This window comes from Rhinatrema bivittatum, chromosome 2 (genome assembly GCF_901001135.1).
Source record: "Rhinatrema bivittatum chromosome 2, aRhiBiv1.1, whole genome shotgun sequence".
In the NCBI taxonomy this organism is placed as follows: Eukaryota; Metazoa; Chordata; class Amphibia; order Gymnophiona; family Rhinatrematidae; genus Rhinatrema; species Rhinatrema bivittatum.
The window spans coordinates 564,146,956-564,168,668 of NC_042616.1; the positions used below are offsets into that span (position 1 = coordinate 564,146,956).

Genomic DNA, 21,713 nt, shown 5'->3' on the forward strand with positions numbered 1-21,713 from the left:
TGCAATGGAAGGGAGCGTAAAATAGACTGAAAAAGTTCAACTTAATTTTAGTAAGTCTGAAAAAATGTTTGAAAATAAAATGGAAATTTTTGAAAATCAATCTTAAGAGAGCAAATTTAAGAATTTTAAATTTTCCTAAGAGAAAAATGATGTCCCCAATGGAATTATTTGAAAGCTAGCTCTTAAACATATTGAAATATTCATCAGATGCAATACCTGTGATTTCAACTATGTATTATTTGCCAACGAGACAACCATTGGGTGAAAATGTTCCACGACAGGAAAATCAAGAAGACTTAACCAATTTCCTTGAAAGATCTTTTGAAGCGGATATAAAATCAAGAGTAACGCTGCTTGTGCAGTTCTCTTTTCTATCTGAAAGAGATAATGTACTGAGACATTATTTCAGATTTCAGAAATTAAAGTTTTATGGGCAAACAATCCAAATCTTCCCGGACATTGTGAGAATAAGAACATAAGAACATAAGAAAATGCCATACTGGGTCAGACCAAGGGTCCATCAAGCCCAGCATCCTGTTTCCAACAGTGGCCAATCCAGGCCACAAGAACCTGGCAAGTACCCAAAAACTAAGTCTATTCCATGTAACCATTGCTAATGGCAGTGGCTATTCTCTAAGTGAACTTAATAGCAGGTAATGGACTTCTCCTCCAAGAACTTATCCAATCCTTTTTTAAACACAGCTATACTAACTGCACGAACCACATTCTCTGGCAACAAATTCCAGAGTTTAATTGTGCGTTGAGTAAAAAAGAACTTTCTCCGATTAGTTTTAAATGTGCCCCATGCTAACTTCATGGAGTGCCCCCTAGTCTTTCTACTATCCGAAAGAGTAAATAACCGATTCACATCTACCCGTTCTAGACCTCTCATGATTTTAAACACCTCTATCATATCCCCCCTCAGTCGTCTCTTCTCCAAGCTGAAAAGTCCTAACCTCTTTAGTCTTTCCTCATAGGGGAGTTGTTCCATTCCCTTTATCATTTTGGTAGCCCTTCTCTGTACCTTCTCCATCGCAATTATATCTTTTTTGAGATGCGGCGACCAGAATTGTACACAGTATTCAAGGTGTGGTCTCACCATGGAGCGATACAGAGGCATTATGACATTTTCCGTTTTATTCATCATTCCTTTTCTAATAATTCCCAACATTCTGTTTGCTTTTTTGACTGCCGCAGCACACTGCACCGACGATTTCAATGTGTGTCCACTATGACACCTAGATCTCTTTCTTGGGTTGTAGCACCTAATATGGAACCCAACATTGTGTAATTATAGCATGGGTTATTTTTCCCTATATGCATCACCTTGCACTTATCCACATTAAATTTCATCTGCCATTTGGATGCCCAATTTTCCAGTCTCACAAGGGCTTCCTGCAATTTATCACAATCTGCTTGTGATTTAACTACTCTGAACAATTTTGTGTCATCTGCAAATTTGATTATCTCACTCGTCGTATTTCTTTCCAGATCATTTATAAATATATTGAACAGTAAGGGTCCCAATACAGATCCCTGAGGCACTCCACTGTCCACGCCCTTCCACTGTGAAAATTGCCCATTTGCAATGAGGGGGGAGGTAACTGTTAGAGGTGTTAGAGATGTAAAATTTTTGTTATGTTTTCCTTGTCGATGTATATTGCTGTATGGTGATACTAAATATATATTTAATGATCCAGAACAACTTCGTTCCTATTTGGATGCTAGTCCATGTTCCTGAAATCCTTTTTAAGGAGTTGGTAATTGGAAAGTTTGGCGATGCTTTACAGTTTTGTGCTATGTTAGAAAAAATAATATGTCTTTAGCATATCTGCTATATTCTTCTCTTGGTTTCCACTATTTCCTTTATAAGATTCAATGTGATTGCATCCAGATTATAGTATATGGAACTATTAAGAGATTATATATTGCTGTTTGAAATTATTATTTTCTTTATCTGGTTTATGTATATGCACATTGTTAAAAATTCTTGTATAAATGCAAAAATGCAATAAAGTATAAATTATAAAATCATAATGTATAGTGGTAAGTTCCAACTTTGCTTCAGCTCTGCCCCCTCTGAATGACAATTCACATAACAAGTACACGCTCATCAGGATTACATTTGGTTTTTTTTTTATTTCTATAGAAATTTAAATTTACATATCAACCACACGCTTGGGAAATCAATTACATGTACAAAATAAAATAAACATATAAGAATATTATAATGTACATATGTAAATTTAAGTCTACCTAAGTGGGATAACTCAATGGTCATAATAGACAATAATCAACGCAACAAGAAAATTAGGAAAATCAAACAATTTAGCTGTCTATTAACCTTTGTAAGCAGTCAGATATATGCCATTGGTAACCCTAATTAGAGAGAGTTGGCATAATCTTAAATTTATTTCTTAAAAAGGAAATAATTTGAGCAGGATCACAAAACGCAAAAGTATTCCCTTGAAATCTCATAATACATTTACATGGGAATTTAAGAAAGCAAATAGTTCCAACATCAAGGATCTGTTGACATAAGGCAATATATTTCTTCCTCATCCCCTGAGTGTTCCTATATAGATCTGTTTACATCCTAACCATCTGTCCCAGAAAGAGTTAATTTCTATTTTTAATTAAAAAAAAAATAAAATATATATATATATATCCAAGTCTCTATCTAAATCAAAATCAAAGGTGACCACTAGGGTCACCCTTGTTTTCACTTCTACAAAGGAGGTCAGAAGCAAAGCACACAAATTTGATATAGTAGGAGTGAAGACATCCTTCCCATTTTCTAGATCCTTTGTTGATGACTGTTTACATCCAGGGATAAAAAAGAAACCCAAAAAAAACTTCACACCGTTAAACTTACAAAGCTGATTTACAAAACCCATTAATATTCCTTCAGTCAGAGCCATTATGCACCATAAATCTTGCAATGTAACTTAATCAATAGTCTGCAGTAAAACATTAGGAGTGGATGGTTCTATTACTGGATGACTCACTGCTCTTATAGTCTCTGCAATGAAAACATTCCTGGACTCTAAAAGAGAAACTCCTACCATGAGCCCAATCCCTTGTTGCTCATGAAGTTGCCAAAACCATGACCACAACACACCACAATTTGATTCATCCTCCAAAGTGGGTCAGAAATATTGCTCTTCAACAACTGTGGTTCCCCCTCAAATGCCACAGGCTGTGAAGCCAGCTAGTTCCAACACCGATGGAGAGACATCACTGGTTGGCAAATGGAGGAACCCCTCTGGTAGAGGAGGCTGCTCAGGTTTACCTGTGCTCTCAGTGATGCAAGTGATGCCGAACTCTCCTCCCCAGCCGCTGTCTCACCTGCCTGCACATCAAACTCAGCAGCATTTTGTGCAGTCAGAATAGACTCATTCAGACCCAACTTTGAAGGCAGGGGCTCTGAGGAGCAAGGATTCAGCTTGCCTTTCCTTTTCCTCACCATAGTGGAAGGTTTGAATGCCAAAAAGAAAACAAAATGTAAATCACATAACTAACATTGCCACTGGCAGGCTGCCATCTTGGGCCCCCTTCCATGCATATCTTTCTGTGCACAAAACTAGGTTTTATGTGTACAAATGGCTTTGAACTTTACCCCCTCAACACCCTTTCATGATACCTATTAGCAGGTAAAGAAATGTTCTACACTTGATTTTTTTAAATTGTCCATTGCTGCTTGAGGCATAATGGTAAGAATTAGATAATTTGATGTTGTTGCCTGCTTCGTGACAGCTAACACAGTTAAAATGCTGCAGGTTTCCCTGAGCTATATGAAGGAACCCACAAGAAATTCCACTTCTTTATCTGGAGACATCCACACAGTTTGCCCACAGACATGCATTGAAATAAAGGACTTTCTAATGATATACATTGCACATACGGTGAAAAACGAGAGTGAGTTTCTGATCAAGAGGCTCAATGGTCATGTAACATTTGCCTGAGCAGGTGTGAAAGAACAGTATGTTGTTCAACCCATAACTATTTCTTTACCATACACTTTGAAGTTAGATTAAACGTTAGTGAGGTTTATCTTATTTTTATAGCTGGTCAGTTTTTAAGAAAATAAACAGAATTCATATTTCATCAGACTGATATGTTACAGTCAATACAATTGTTTTTGACAAAATTCAAATACTTTTGATTGTATCTATGTTCAAGCAACAGAGGTTATAGTGTTACACAGAGTCATATGCAACTGTTCTCTTATAACATTATGAATTTCTCATTGACGAGCTAGAATTTCTGCAACCTCTCCATCTTTACTGAAGCTGAAATATTTTATTTTCCTTTTGGAAAGCATACTTAAATTCATGAGAAATATCTTTCTTCTCCTTTAAAAAAATGCTTTATTTTTATTATACAACTAGAAACAAATCTACGTGAAACAATGATTGTCTACCAAATGTTACCCAACTTAGAGACTGTGTTGCCAATAATCAAATTTATTTTTGACAGAGCTGAAGGCCACTTTCACATAGTTAATTGATAACACTTGGCTACAAATTACAGATTTTTAAAGATCATTTTCCCCTGTATGTACCTTCAAACATTTGAAGTTTAGGACAAGGATCACTGTACTCAAGAGAAACATTTTCTGGGCTCAGCACCATCGTTTATGGAATGCCCACTACCAACATCATTACTCAGGAACTCAAACATGAGAATCCTAAAACAACTAAGAAAAAAGAAAACCTGAACAAATACAGAAAAGAAAGAAATTCTTACTTGAATATATGGATAATAATCTAGTATTAAATCATGTAAGATGAAGTATAAATATCTAGAGTCATAAAAAATTGTTTGATTTTAAGAAAGCTCACTTTAAAATTGTATAGTATTTTTTACAAACTGATAATGTCTTCATTTTGGCACTCTGAAAACAGTGTATAAACAATGCTTTCTATATTTAACTACACAGAGGGAATGCTTCTCCTTAAACATGATTTAAAGATGAATTCTGGTGTTAATATTATTTTACTGTTTATGAAAAAAAAATGCAAAAGTTACTGTATATTGTATATCACCAACTGAAAAAAAATAGAATATTCTCTGATGCATTAGGAACATACAAAGCATCTGAGCTTGAAAATTAAATCTCACATCAAAGATACTCTCCAGCCACCATTGTTGTCTCCTCAGCAAAAATGTAATATAGAAATACATTAGTCAAATATTTCAGAACTACGGTGTCCTTGTAGCAGTGCTCCTTTCTCTGAGAGATGAACACCATTCCATTTCTTGACTACAATTTCTCAATTTCCATGGTTCATTTCTTGCAAGTATCTCAAAATGGAGAAAATCAGCATGTTCAGATGAGTCTAAAATTGCGCAACAGTAAAATGGAGCTGATTTTAGTGGAGACTGAAGTTCCAAAATAAATAATTTTATGTATCAAATTAAAAAAAAGGTAAATTCTCCTGCATAAATCAGAAGAGATAATAAAAATTAAACAAATAAACAGCAACTTTTTTTCTGTACCTACACAGGCATCAACAGGCTTTCCATTTGAAAACTCTAGATATGTTGTTTATATTTCACTGTCTTTTGCAAATAGTTTTGTAAGGTGATGAGAAATTCCGAAGATTTATTTAATTAGTTTGATAGGCATGTTTTGCAAACTTTAGCTACAGAATAAATTGTTTACCGGCTTCAGATTCTTCATGAAAAATAAATCTCATCTGGGGATCCATGAGTCGACTTGTGGCTTACTACAGGGAAAATGAAATCTGTCAGTTCTGTAGATTACTGCTACGTATATCATAGTATGATTTGAACAGTATATAACGCTGCTCCCTCTCTGGTATCTCATAATAGAGAATTACAGAGAATTGATTCTCTAATCTGGGCATGGCAGTACTGTAAAGGCATTTACAGGGTATCATTGGCTCAATGAGGTCACAGTGCATTAAACTCAGAGGTTAATTACCTCTGTAGGTATAAGAGTGTTGCTGTTTGCACATGGATGAGCATTGTTTTTTTTTCTCTTTGTTTATCAAAATGCCATTGAATGCTCAGAGTCTAATCAGTGCAATCCCTAGGACGTCTAAAGAAAATATGTTTCTTGCCAAGGCAAAAACCTAAAAGGTTAAAAATGAGTAATTATTTACACCTTTTTTTTTTTTGCAGTCATTATTGAGTTTATCTTCAGTGCATTCGACAGAATGATTCCAAGGCTATGAGTATAAGCTGTCATCACCAATTCCATACATATCTGCAAGCCTTTTAAAACGAGGCCCCCAGTCACTGAGGTAATCGTAATTCTGATCAGAGTTTGAACTCACTGACTCAAGGGAGCTGAGTGACTCAGCAACTGAACCATTGCCCTCAAATGCATATGTCTGCAGGGAGTCATAAGGAGGTGCACAGGGATCCACATCAGCTTCTTTAAGTCTTTCCCAGATAAACTCCCTGAATATGATATTGTCTGGTGAACTTTTAAAAGATGGCCTGCTCAAGAACTGAATCTCAGGAGTTACATCTCTTCGGGTCTTGGTTTCCCGCATAATATTGAGGTTTCTCAGAGCAGCCATGTCAAAGGCCTCCGTGTCTTCTTCTCCTCCACCTTCGTCATCATATCTGACAATGTTCTCTCGTATATCTCGCTCATCATCAAATATTAAGGGCTCTTTCTTTCGTCTTCTCATTGTGACAATCAGCAAGACTAGTACTGAAAGAGAAAACAGAATATATTTTAAAAATAGAATTGCATCTTGGATCATTCCTCCCCTTTTGTATCCTGTAACTGTGGTTAAGTTTCCATTTGACTCAAACAGGATAACCAAATAGGTCAAGCTCCAGAGAGACAAATAGAGACAGTCCTTATTAAACTCCATTGCATGCATGTTGATGTAATCCTGCTTTCCATAAGGGACACTATATGAATATAAGAAATACATTTCCATGCTTGTAATGGGGTAAAACTAATGCTGATTCAACCGATTCATAAAAGATCCTTCTTTTTTTTCCCTTGAGGTCATTGATTAAATTATAACCCAGATTTTAAATGTAGCTGCTACTTTAATTACTTCAAAGGAATTTTTGAATCCAGTCTAAGTTAGTTTTAAATTATTGTGGTGCTTCCACAATATCTTACTCTGCTGAAGAGAAATTTGTGACTTTTAGGAGTAAGATCAGACCAAATAGTACAATCTCAGATCCAACACATAATAATAATAATAATAATAAAACTGATCTCGTCTTTGAACTCTTCATGATGAAAATGATAAAAATACATTTGTAAAGGATCTCCATCATTTTATGAATTACTAAATTATATGGCCATAGCTTGATTACAAACCACCTTTCCTTGATATCTTTCCAAATCTTCTCTGGTTATAACATTTGTATTATATGTCTACAACATCCTTAGTTACAGATTAAAGCACTATCATAAAAGCTTGTGATTTGCTTTAATGTAAAATAATCAGTGCTGATTCCTATGGTGTGTTATGAAAATTGATAGGAATGTAATGAAAGCACACAAATTCCCTTGTAGAAACAGACATTTCAAACAAAGTAGTACAGCCCTTGTTTAAGTATTATTGAGTTTGGAATACATTTCTATTCAGTTTCTAAAAAATGTGAGTACATGCTTTAGAAACTGAAAAGGAATTGATTGCAAAATTGAGAAAATGTTTTTATTAGAACAATTCTGTGTGCTGCTTACCAGGTCAGACTGCAAAACATTCATAAAATATTGCAAAGTAATGCTGTGTAACTTACACTGATATGAATGGGATATTTTTGTTCCTTGCTGTCTTTTACAGCCTGAGAACAACCCCAATTTTCTTTTACTTTTTGCATGTCAGAACCAGGATGGACCCGAATTTGTTTCACTTTGTAACTTTAATTGAACATAATAAAAATTTAAAAAAGACAGAAGAAATGCCATGCTAGGCTGATCAGGGTCCATTGAGTTCAGCATCCCATCTCTGACAGTGGCCAGTCTAGTTCCCAAGTGCCCAGAGATCCCATAAAGTAGACCTATTTCCTGTGACTCACTCCCAGGGATAGCAATAGCTTTCATTAGTCTACCAGTCTAATAATGTGCTATGAAGTTTAACTCCAAGAACGTGTCCAAACCTCTTTTAAACCCTGTGGGGTGGATTTTAAAAGGGTTACGCAAGTAATATACGTGCGTAACCCTTTTAAACCCGCTCCTGCGCGCGCCAAGCCTATTTTGCATAGGCCCGGTGACGCATGCAAGCCCCGGGACGCGCGTATGTCCCGTGACTTGAAAAAAGGGACGGGGAGTGGGTGGGGTGGGGCGATCTGGGGGCGGGTCCGGGGCAGGACCGAGGCCTCTGGCACAGCAGCCGTGCCAGGGGATCGCGTGCCGGCACTTGGCCGGCACGCGCAACCTACGCCTGCCCAGAGGCAGGTGCAACTTATAAAATAAAGTTAGGGGGGGGGGGTGATTTAGGTAGGGCTGGGGGGAGGTTTAGGTAGGGGAAGGGAGGGGAAGGTGGGGAGGGCGGAAGAAAAGTTCCCTCCAAGTCTGCTCTGATTTTGGAGTGGCCTCGGAGGGAATGGGGAAAGCCATCAGGGTTCCTCTGGGGCTCAGCGTGCGCAAGGTGCAAAAGTGTGCACCCCTGCGCGCGCCGACCCCAGATTTTATAACATGCGTGCGACTGCGCGCGCATGTTATAAAATCGGGCATAGATTTGTGCGCACCAGGTTGCGTGCACAAATCTACGCCTGCGCGTAGCTACTAAAATCTGGCCTTGTATTGCTAGTCGCCTTGGCTATGTCCTCAGGCAACAGATTGACTGTGCATGGAGTGAAAAAGAACTTTCTACAATTTGTATTAAAACTGCTGATGTTAGTTTTATGATGTGTCTCCTTGTTTTAGTATTATTTGAAAGGGTAAATAGCCATTCTTTATTTTCCTGTACCAACCCACTCATGATGTTCTCATTCACTGTCTTCTTTCCAAGCTGAAGAGCTCTAACCTGTGTAGACTCTCATCATAGCCATTACATCCCTTTTTTTCATTATTGTTGCCCTCCTATGTACCTTTATGAGATGGGACTCCGAGAACTTCACATGATGAGGAAAGGTACACAAAGATGAGATTTGTGCCTTGTATTCTCAACCTAGCTTGATAGCAGCTAGGTAGAGAGTGCATCAAGCTAGATTAAGAGTACAATATACAAATCTCATCTTTTTATACCTTTCATCACTCCAAATCACATAAAATCTTCACTGATGTCAACTATGCTGTTCATACCTCTGACTGTGCATGTAAAACTGCCCCCCCCAAACCAAGCCTACCACCGAAACCTCACTCCGAGTTCAGAATGGCCCCTCTTACGGTGGTATAAAAAGTTGACTGATATGTGTGCCTCCCCAGAGGTGCTCTCTCTCTCTCTCTCTTCCCCCCTCCAAAAAAAACCGGGACTCACAATATTTATTGCAAATCCCATTTCAGGCATAATGCACAGCATAACACCCAGAAAAAAAGGTGTAGTTATCTCCCGCATTAAATCCTGTGATAGTATGTGTTACATGATTGCACGCAATGTTAAGTCCCCCTCATTTTCATAAACCCCTCCCATTTGACTAACTTGTTCAAATATGCATACGCATCTTGTGATGCATTATTTATCGCATGCATTATGGCATTATTGTGGGCATTAGGGCCCTAACGCCAGTGATAAGGCCCTAACATGAATTGATAAATGACCCTCTAAGTTAGCCAGATAAGTAGCTCCTCCCCAGAATGCCCATATCCTGCCCACTGCTTATCTGGATAACTACTTAGCCAGATATGTACTTATCCGGCTAAGTAGTAACCAATGAATAGGACCATATATTCAGTCACTGCCATTTAGTTCGAGAAGTCCCTACTTATCTGGCTAAGTAGCACTCAATATCAGCCTTAAAGTGAAGTTGCACCATACATCAATACAGAGGCAATATGATATTTTCAGTTTTGTTTGCCATTCCTTTTCAGATTATTCCTAACATTCTATTTGGTTTTTTGACACATTAAATTTCATCTACTATTGACTGCCCAGTCTTCTAATCTCATATGACATTTGTTCTTCCCTTTTCCAAATCTTTTATGAATATGTTATACAGTACAGGTCCCAGTAGTGATCCCTTATGACCTTTCTCCATTTGTAAAACTCACCACTGAATTCCACCTTTGTTTCCTGCCTTTTAAGAAATTACCAATCAACAAAAGGACACAATTTCCTATCCTATGACTTTTTAATTTCCTGAGAAGTTTCTCATGGGATACTTTGTAAAATGCCTTCTGAAAATCAAAATATACTATATCAATTGGCTCTCCTTTATCTACATGTTTACTTATACCTTTAAAAAAATCTATAAGGTTGGTAAGGCAAGATTTCCCATTTCAATAAAACAATATTGAATCTTCCCAATTAAGCCATGGGTATAATGGCTGGTGGTTTTATTTTTAAGAATACTTTCAACTGTTTTGCTTGGCACTGATGTCAAGCTCACCAGTCTATAGCTTTCCAATTATCCCTGTAGCATTTTTAAAAATTGGTACCAGATTGGTCACCCTGCAGTCTTCAGGTACTTTGGCTCTTTTAAATGGAAAGTTATAGATTATTAGCAACAAGTTTGCAGTTTTACATTTGAGTACTTTTAGGAATTTGCAATGGATACCATCTGGCTCTGGTGATTTGTTACTCTTTAGTTTGCCAATCTGATCTATTACATTTTTCATTATTGCAGAAATTTATTTTAGTAGTTCAAAATCATCACTGCTAAAGAATGGGTATGTGTGGGTATGTTCTTAACATCCTCCTCAATAAAGACTAAGGGAAATTATTTATTCAGTATCTTTGCTATTTCCTTTCCTCCCTCAAAACCACTTGTACCTATTGGTCATCTAGTAGCCTAATTAAATCCCTTACAGGATTTATGCTTTGAATGCACTTGAAAAAGTATTTATTAGTTTTTGAGTCTATGGCAAGTTTCTTCCCATATTCTCTCTTTGCCTGTCTTGCTACTGTTTTGCATCTAATTTGCCAGTGCTCATATTCTTTCCTATTTTTTTCATTTGGGTCTCCTTTCCATTATTTTTTGAATGATGCCCTTTTGGCTTTAGCTGCTTCTTTTACCTCTCCATTAAAAGATGCTGGAAGTCATCTGATTTACCTTCAACCTTTATTAATTAGTTGGCATTTTGAAACAATATCCACACCTCATGTAAACTATTAAGCATTGGAACTGCTCCTTTCCATTTCTTTTCTAATTTCCTTTTTCTATCATAGTTTCCTTTTTTAAAATTATATGATGCTGCAGTAGGTTTGCTTAATATCCTCCCTTCAGTGATTCTATAAATTTGATTGCATCATGATTGCTAATGCTTAGTGGTTCCACCCCAGTAACCCCTTGTATCCTAGTGAGGACTAGATTTAAATTACCTGCCTTTCTCATCAAGTCTACTGCCAGCTGTTTCATGAATCAGTCATTTATGGCATCTAAAAATGTTCTCTCTTTAGCATGTCCCAACAAAAAACTGATCCAATTAGTACTGGGGTAACAGAAATTTCCCATTATTTGAGTTGCCAAATTTATTTGCATTTCTAAGTTTAGCTAGCATTTCAGAGTCTGTTTTTTAATCTTGGCCAGGAGTAGTATTCATCCACTGCTATATTCTTATCTGACACACATGAAAATTATATTCACATGGATTACATAGTAGGGATGTGCAGACAAAAAGTTTATGTTCATAAGTCCATAAGTCGAAAAGGGGGGGTCAATTTCGGTCAATATGGACATATGGAGAATTCCATAAGTTGAGTCTATGTCCATACGTGCACCGGTTCCCTAAATAAAAATTTAAACCTTTCACACTCCTTAATCCCCCCCCAAGACTTACCAAAATTCCCTGGTGGTCCAGCGGGGAGTCAGGAAGCCATTCCTCTATTCCTTTGCGAGGAGCACGTGACGTCCGCGTCACGTCGGAGTGACGCGGCCTTCACGTGGTCCACCGCGGTTCCGCTCCCGGACCCCTCGTTGGACACAAACCTCCCCAAGCTGGCCAAAAGTTCCGTTTGTGTCCAACGAGGGGTCCGGGAGCGGAACCGCGGTGGACCACGTGACGGCCGCGTCACTCCGACGTGACGCGGACGTCACGTGCTCCTCGCAAAGGAATAGAGGAATGGCTTCCTGACTCCCCGCTGGACCACCAGGGAGTTTTGGTAAGTCTTGGGGGGGATTAAGGAGGGTGAGGGGTTTAAATTTTTATTTAGGATCAACGATCGCGATTTCCAACGTATTCAACATAGCTATGTTGAATAAGTTGGAAATCCGATCGTTTTCCCCTCATCACTTTTTTAAGTTAAAAAAAAAATAAGTAGCGTTTTACATATAAGTTCAAAACGAATGCACACCCCTATTACATAGTATATTTTGTTTCCTGCAGGAATTTATCATACTTGAGTATATGCAATCCTTTACATATAGGGGTAGATTTTCAAAAAACGCGAATAGGCGTACTTTTGCTGGCGCATCAGGCGCAAGCAAAAGTACGCTGGATTTTAGTAGATACGCGCGGAGCCGCGCGTATCTACTAAAATCCTGGATCGGCGCGCGCAAGGCTATGAATTCTGTATAGCCGGCGCGCGCCGAGCCGCGCAGCCTACCCCCGTTCCCTCCAAGGCCGCTCCGAAATCGGAGCGGCCTTGGAGGGAATCCTCTAACGCCCTCCCTTCACCTTCCCCTCCCTTCCTCTACCTAACCCACCCACCCGGCCCTGTCTACACCCCCCCTTACCTTTCTCTGGGGATTTACGCCTCCCGGAGGGAGAAGTAAATCCCCGCGCGCCAGCGGGCCTGTTGCGCGCCGGGACGCGACCTCGGGGCGGGTACGGAGGGCGCGGCCACGCCCCCGGACCGCCCCGGGCCGTAGCCACGCCCCCGTACCCGCCCCCAAAACGCTGCCGACATGCCCCCTAAACCCCGCGGCGACCGGGCCCGCCCCCGACACGCCCCCCTCGGAGAACCCCCGGGACTTACGCGAGTCCCGGGGCTCTGCGCGCGCCGGTAGGCCTATGTAAAATAGGCTCACCGGCGCGCAGGGCCCTGCTCGCCTAAATCCGCCCGGTTTTGGGCGGATTTAGGCGAGCAGGGCTCTGAAAATCCGCCCCATAGTGCCACCCCTCTAACAATTTGATCTGCTCTGTCACATCGAAATAATTTATAGCCTGGTACCACATTGTCCCATTGGTTATCCTCCTTCCACCATATCTCTGAAATGCATATGTCTATATACTTGCATAATGACATACATTCTAACTATCCAATTTTATATTTAGTAAAGATCTGCATGTGTAAAATTTTCATTTTGGTCCAGAGTGAAAGCTATTGTAAACCTGATCCTTAGTGGAACACATGATTTGGTGTAAGAGGTATTGGTGTTAGGGCCACTAAGCAATAGTGACCATTACATGATCAAATTTGACATAATAACTGGGAGGAGAACAAAAGGGAAATCTACTGCAATAACATTTAACTTCAAAAGGGATACTTGAATAAAATGAGAAAAATGGTTAGGAAAAATTGAAAGGAACAACTACACAGGCTAAGAGTTTATATTAGGTATGAATGTTGTTTGGAAGCCCAGACCAGATGTAATCCACATATTTAAAAAGGTGGAAGGAAGGCCAAATGACTGCAAGCAGGCTTAAAAGGTGAGGTGAAACGGATCTGAATGAAGAAAACAGAAAATAAGATAAGCACTGGTAAGTTGGAAGTAAAGCACTTTTAAGGAAGGCAAAAACAGAATTTGAAAAGAAGTTTGCTGTGGATGCAAAAACTCATAATACAAATGTTTTCAGGTACATTCTAAGAAAAATGCCTATGAGGGAGTCAGTTGGACTGTTAGATGATCAATAAGAAAAAGGGACACTAAGGGAAGTCAAAGATATAGCAGAGAAATTATGGGCCATCCATAAATGATATTGGGCTCCGACGAGGGAGGGGGGGAAGTTACCACTTTAATGATGAGGGGCTAGGGGGGATTGAACATATCATGACTTCACAAACTCAAAGTTGTAAGATTATTGTGCTATCATGGCAGAAGTGTTGTAGCAACGGTCTCTGGTGCATAGGGGCCAATGCAATTGTGCACCTCCCCCTGCACTCCTCTACCAATTTTGGTTGATTATAAGAGGGGAACATGGCTCAAAACATTTAGTCACCCCTACTCTAGCCCAATAAAGACCCTTGGAGCCCGTATCACCTTATGCAAATTATAACGTGTGTTGGGTGTGGGCTTGATCCTCAGAAAGCCATGAATAAATGGAATTACCATTACAATATAGTAAACCTCCTATACCAAAACTGCACTGTCAGCATCTAAACATTGACAACCCTACCTATGAAAAGGCAAAATTGCAAATATTTCACCAGGCCCTAAAACACAAATTACCTCCCATTAGGAAAACAGAATGCCGCTGCATCACTCCATGATGTGACTGAACTTTGGGACTTATTTTCAAAAGCATTGACACACTTAAATCTGAGTTTTATATGTGTAAATGCACTGTACATGTGTAACTGGACTACAGTATATGCCACTGAATTGTCAATAGGTTTTACATGTGTAAATGGACTTTTGAAAATTTCTACAATAGTATGTTACATTTACATCCATAACTCCTTTGCAAATTACCTCCTCAGAGTATTGTCTGCAGTTCTGGTCCCCACATCTCACAAAAGATATAGCAGAATTAGAAAAGGTACAGAGAAGGGTCGCTGAATATACCTGGTTAAGTTAGCTGGATAGGTGTATACGACTAACTAAACTAGTAACTCCATGGCTGAAAATCGACCCCTTCATGTTTTGGTTTGCTTGATTTTTTTTTATTATTATTTATTTGATTAGAGAAATGAAATAGCCAAAAAAAACCCTAGAACAAAAAGAAGAGAACTTCCTTGAAGCTCTCCAATCACTCTCATATGTCACAAAAACAGCACTGGAGCCAGGGCCTATATGGCTGCTCTGAGCTTGGCCCTGACAGGACTTCTCTGGGAACTTATGACCTCAATTTCAGTTTATAAAACTCTAGCTTACAGCCTGTGCCTATCTGTCTAGGCTGAGCCAGGCCCACTTGGGACTGCCCCAAGTGCTTCTGACCCCAACTCCCGCCTATAGAAATTTACTGTGGCCTGAGATCTCCCTAGTCTCTAGTTACCTCATCCATGTAGTCCTTCATGGTCCAAATTGCAGGGGTGATTACCCCTTGCTCCTATATTGAAGGTCTGCACTTTAAACATTTTGCTGGTGGCCCACAGGATGATGCCAAATTGACAGCATTTTGGCATCCATCTTAGGGATGGCTGGGACCACTTTTTTGTATGGCATTCACATAGAAACATTTTAAAGTAAGCTTTTATTTCTTCTTTTATTTCTAATTGTGTTCAAAACCTGCTTATTAGCAAATGATATGGGCAGTACAGTCATTCATACCTGTGTACTCTGTTCATACATCCAGCTGGGTACTTCAGCCTTAACCACAAGCTCTCTACTGGGTTATTCTAACTTCCTTATTTTACATGCATCCTTGAAAGATACGTCCTTAGCAACCATGCACCTCTGAGTGACTGTGGCCTTTTCCCCATGATCTAGTTTAAATGCTGCTCTATCTCCTTTATAATGTTTGTTCCAACAGCCATGTTACACACTGAACAGATACCCATGGAGACATATCCTTGGTGTGAAAGGATAAGGCAACACCTGAAGAGAAGATCATAGCTACTGGATCACTTCCTGCTTCACCAAGGTGAAATTATATATGTAATTGGAATAATTATTTACTATCTTCTTTTTTTCCCCACTACATTCAGTATGAAAAGCACTTACCAAGAAGTGTCAGTATGCACGCCAATATTGCTATAAGGGCTCCAGTGCTAAGTCCTGCAGGTAAAATATATGCCTCAGCATTACATGTTTGGGCTATGCCATCTGCATCACAGTCACAAACTCGGACAGTTAGCGTATTGGTACTACTAAGTGAAGGAGAACCACTGTCCACAATGAGAACTGGCAAATAGAAGACAGACTGCTCTTGTCGCCGAAATCCAGTTCTTCTGGTTAGTATGGATGCTGTGTTATCTATGGATAAGAGAAAGACAGGTATAACACAGCTAAATGAAAATCATTCATAAATACAGTACATCACCACATACGTTTCCTTCAAATAGGTCTGATGTGCATGTCATTTGAGTTTCAACTCCATTTACTCAAATGCGTCTGAAATTCAAATGGGACGCATCTAAAAGACATTTGAGGGTATTTTACATACATTTCCTTTTATTGATAGACTGCAATAAAAGAAAGCATAGGAGAGTCTCACAGCACTAGTGCTTTAATGGATGTTTCTCCATTTTACCTGAAGACTGAACTATCAACAGTTGTCTTTTCAAAGAGTTCAGGTACACAGGGCTGGAGCATGGGTAGTAGGTGCCCTAGGCAAATTCTGACTTGCGACACCGCCCCCCCTCCCCCTCCCCCCCCCAGGTCGTGCAGCCCCCACCTTGCCCGACTCCTACCTCACTTGCACACTTCTCAGGGTCGCGAGCAGTGCGCACTGCATGCAGCCCATGAATCTCTACTCTTCTTTGCCGTGAGCGGTATCTCGCTCACGGAATCACATGGCTGCTCTTCAGCATCATAAGAGGCTGCCTAGTTCACCTAATGGACACGCCAGCCCTGCACGTAGAGTATATTCAGTGTTAAAGGAATACTTGGCTCACTTACTCAAGTAGATCTTTCTCTGTGTAGCATGTAGGCCAATAATCTATGTATAATTTTACTGTGTAGATAGGCCTTAGGCCTGAGCTATGTATTTCCTGACTTTGCTGGCAACATATTTCACAACCATGTGCTTTGGCAAGCTCAGTACCGGAAGAAGGCAACACCCCAGAGACGGTACCTGATTGGACTATAAAGCAATGTTCATAATTGGATATTAGAAGAAGATAATACACCCAGGATGCGCATCAATGCATTTCTATTGGACAATGCAAAAAGTTTAAAAACTCCAGCCGGAGGGCTCTGCGCTTTGAGAAGCAAGCTGAATGTCCTTTGCCACTGACCTGCGTCTCCAGAGAAACAACGACTTCCTCTTATTCCTTGTTCCTCTTTCTATATTGTCTTTGTATTGCTATCAATAAATTTGCCTTTTAGATCATAAAGCTGTCTGAAGGTGCTTTCCGACTACCCGCAGAAAAACAACTGCTAAACGGCCAGAAACTGTCTTCATACACACATGGGCATTGCTGCAAGATCCAAAGGTGCTCTATATGCGCTCACATTATAAAATAGTCTGGCCTGGCTCGCATGTGCTCCCAATTTTCAGTGGGCATGCACCTAGGTACACAAATCCTGATTCTACCATGTAAATCAGGGTATTTTATAACAGGCATGCATCCACGTCATTGTCAGTTTCACCAGTTTGTTCACCAGTTCGCTAGGCTCTCCAAATCCCCCTGGTTTGATAGTCTGCAATCCCCCAGTTACCCAAGACCCTTTAAACCTAGTGGAAATGGCTAATTTATTTTAATTTTTAAATTACACCTCCTCCATAGCAGAAGGAAAGTTAATCAGCAGCAGACCTGGTCATGTGCAGGGTGTGTAAGTATTTATGCCCACATCTCTTGGCCACACCCTGAAATGCCCTGCCAGACCATGTCTCTTTTTGAAATAAAGATAAATGTCCGCGCAGCAGGAGATATGCGCATATCTGGGCGGCTTTTGAAATCTGGTGGGCATACGCAAGCCCAACTTGCGCATCCATCTCCAGATTGTGATGCTCACAGGGCTTTTAAAATTCATCTTTATGCATTTTGGGGCAGATTTTAAAAGCCCTACATGCGTAAATCCAACTGGATTTACGTGCACAGGGGGGGTTACGTGCGCCGAGCCTACTTTGCATAGGCCCAGTCACGGGCACAAGCCCCAGGAAGCGCATATGTCCCGGGGCTTGAAAAAAAGGGCGGGGCATGGGCGGGGCATGGCCAGAGGCCTTCATAGGGCTGCTAGGCCGGGGGATCATGAGCCGGCACTCGGCTGGCTCGAGCAACCTACGCCTGCCCAGAGGCAGGCACAACGTGTAAAATAAAGGTCAGGGGGGGTTTTAGGTAGGGCTGGGGGACGGGTTAGGTAGGGGAAGGGAGGGGAAGGGAGGGGAAGAGAGAGGAAGGTGGGGGGTGGAAGGAAAGTTCCCTCCGAGGCCGCACCAATTTCGGAGCGGCCTCAGAGGGAACAGGGAAAGCCATTGGGGCTCCCCTAGGGCTCGGTACATGCAAGGTGCACAAGTGTGCAGCCCCTTGTGCGCGCCGACCCCGGAATTTATAACATGCACGCGGCTGAGCGCGCATGTTATAAAATCGGGCGTAGATTTGTGCGCTCCGGGTTGCGCGCACAAATCTACGCCCGCACAATGATATTAAAATCTGCCCCTTTTTCAATACATACAAAATGGGGAAAAAACATTTAGTAAATAGGCCCCTAGACTGTAAGCCTTCTGAGGATGGGGAAAATACCTACTGTAAATGAATGCATCTCCTCTTCAGCTTCTAAAAAAAAAGCTACAAATATTTACCTGGGAAAATGACTCTTGCAAATCGTCCTCCCCAAGATTGTGTATGTATTCATTTATACTCCAGTATGTTGAATATTTTCACTATTTTTTCCTTACAAGCTATAATTTTTAGTTCATTTTTTTATGATTTCAAAAAGTAATAATTTCAAACCATGACATAGATAAACATAACACTACAAGCCACAAATATATAACAACATCCAATAATTGTAGATTTATATTCAAAAGGTAATAAAGTATGTTTATATTTAATTGGATCCTATAGTATTCTGTATTCTCTAAGTCAGCCATTTATTTCAGCAGCAAACAACTCATACTTAGACAGCAACATTTAAACCAGCGTACAGGCGCACATATGTACTCATTCATCGGCCTGCGCCCAGGGACATGGCTGCACTTTGGCGCCCCCTAAGGGGGCCTGACCGTGCACACATGTGCACGCAATTTTAAGTGAACGCGTGCCTATATGCACAAATGCCGCATCTGCTGCAAAGTGGAGGGATTTGAAAAGACACACGCAGCAATGCCATTACCAGTTTTACCAGTTCGTTCTCAGTTCACCCAGGTAAGGGATAAGACTTCCAAACCTCCCTAGTATAATAGCCTCCCTTCTCCCCTGTTAGCCCCAACTTTTAAAATCCTGCTGATCTTCCTAAAAGTTTTGGTTTTACTTACATGTCATCCATAGCAGAAGAAAATGTATGCAGCAGGGGACCCCAGTGCCCTTGTGAGCGTAAATATTTATTTGCTAATTTCAAGTTAAAATCCAGGAATGCACATGCCCCACCCAGACCGTGTCCATGTCCTGCCCTCTTTTTGAACTTTTCATTTGTGCACGCAGCGGCAAGTATGTGCTCATCCGGGCAGCTTTTAAAATCCGCTCGGCCCACACTGGCCCAACTTGTATGTGTATCTCCTAGTTTTAACATGCAGCAGGCTTTTTAAATTCACTTTTTGGAGCTTACACAAATTGAATTCCACCATATGTTCATGTCTACGACATCTTGTCTTTTTAGTAATTTAGAGTTAATTTTATAGCTGCTGGAATTAAGAAATCCTAAAGTCTCTCCCAGACCAGCAAATCTGAGTTCAACGCTAACAATTTCCGTATAACAATTGTATGATAGGATGTCCTGTAAATGCAAGATAGCAGATTTCCTATTTTAAAATATTGAGCCAAAATACTACTACACATATTTTAGCTTTCTGATAAAATTGTAAAGATCTAGTATGTTGACTTAGCAGTGAGTTATATTTATATGTTACCTTCTGAAGTTACAATAGTAGTGCACAATTCTTATTTTATACATACTTACTTTCCAAATATTTAACCTCCTGCACTAAGATCTTCGTTTCTTTATGCCTTTCCTTATTTTTCCTGGCTACATAATTAATGATAGCATTATGCATAGGGAGATTGTTATTCAACGCTGCATAGCCAGATAAGAAGCAACTTATTCAGCTAAGTGGCAGCTGCTGAATATCCAGCTATGATCTTCAGTCACCACTTAACAGGATAATTACATATTTAGCTAAATACTTAGCCAGATAATATGTGGGTGGATTGGAGAGGAGCTAATTATCTGATTAAATTAGCCGGATAAGTGCTGATATTTGGACTTATCCAGTTAAGTTAACTGAATAAGTTAGACCTGCTGGATAGCAGATCTAAAGTTAGATATAACTTATCTGAGTAATTAGAACTTATCCAGGAATATTCAGCGGCATAGCTGTGCTGCTGAACATCCCTTCTAAGTTAGCCAAATAAGTTATAACCAGCTAACTTAGGGGGTCATTTTCTAAGGCTTATCACATGCGATAAGCCTCTATCGCTCGTGAAAAGTCCCTTTTTGGGTGCGATAGCTTGCTAGGGGTAGAGTCGGGGCGGTGAGAGGAGGAGTCTGGGCGGCGAGGGGGCGGACTCCGTGATGTCTTCGCTGGCGGCGATAAGGTTAGTAACCTTATTGTTGCCAGTAGCATGCCCAATAGCACCATCTTTCATGGTGGTGCTATTGGGTGCAAAAACCGGCAGCGAAAACACCGCGGTGGTGCGAAGGCTGCCAACTTTAACAGGCCCACCCCCTATTTTTGCTAGATTCACCATTCTGCGATAGAATGGTGAATCCAGGCCTTAGCTGGATATCTCTGAATATTGGGCCCAAATTATTCCTTGCAGGCATGAGTTATTTTAAACTTTCATCATCCAGAAATCCTGTATTAAACTTCCATGTTGGTTTTTGAATTAGTGGTTCAACAACAAAAATACTTAGTGCTATCGCTGCATGATCTGAAACAATAATAGTTTTAAAGCAGTAGCTATAACAGAGGGCAACAGACAGATATCAAGAAAAAAATAAATTCTTGAGTTAGACTGATGAGAATAAAATGTGAATTCATGACCCATCGGATTTTGCCAATGTCAAGGATGAGAGATACCAAGTTCCTTTATCATAAATTGTGAAACCAGTCATGATTTCATCTGCCTAGTTTTAGTATTGGATTTCCTATCTAATTTTAAATCTAAAGAAAAATTGAAATCTCCCCTAAAGATAATTGGCAGGTAAATCAACCCGCAATAGTATGAGTAAGCCACATAAAGAGCTCTGAGAGTCAGTTGTTGGGGCATAAACATTAAAAACGCTGTTTGGAATCCACCCTTCTCCACAATAACCTTCACCCATCTCCCTTTAAATATTACATTCCTTAAAAATTACCTTAACATCCAAGGACCTTTTGAAAAGGATAGTTACACCCTTTTTCTTTCTCAGTACTGAAGAAAATGCCATTAGTACAAAACAAATGCTACACAATGTCAACAATTTATTGTAATTTAAATGATTTTCTTGAAATAAAGATTATATCTGCCCTTGATTTTGGTTCATATAGCAGAGCTTTTTTCCTTTCATTTATTTTTTATATACCAACATTTGATCTAAGATATCACACCGGTTTACATTCAGGTACTGTAGGTATTTCCCTATCCCCAGAGGGCTCACAATCTAAGTTTTGTACCTGAGGCAATGGAGGGTAAAGTGACTTGCCCAAGGCCACAAGGAGCGACAGAGGGACTTGAACCCTGGTCTTTAGCCCACTTCTC

The 21,713-nt window shown here is 40.1% G+C and overlaps 1 protein-coding gene across 2 annotated transcripts in view; it reads right to left on the minus strand.

Annotated features, from left to right (window-relative positions):
* Positions 1-4,316: 4,316 nt before the first annotated feature.
* The window catches only part of LOC115085194 (cadherin-7), a 351,275-nt gene continuing 333,878 nt past the window's right edge, over positions 4,317-21,713 (minus strand). For both annotated transcript variants that reach the window (XM_029590921.1, XM_029590920.1), the window contains 2 exons: positions 15,874-16,125; positions 4,317-6,691 (listed from right to left, as the gene is read on the minus strand). In XM_029590921.1, coding sequence (XP_029446781.1) covers positions 6,198-6,691; positions 15,874-16,125 — 746 coding nt within the window. In that variant the 3' untranslated portion in view covers positions 4,317-6,197. The remainder of the gene's footprint in view (positions 6,692-15,873; positions 16,126-21,713) is intronic.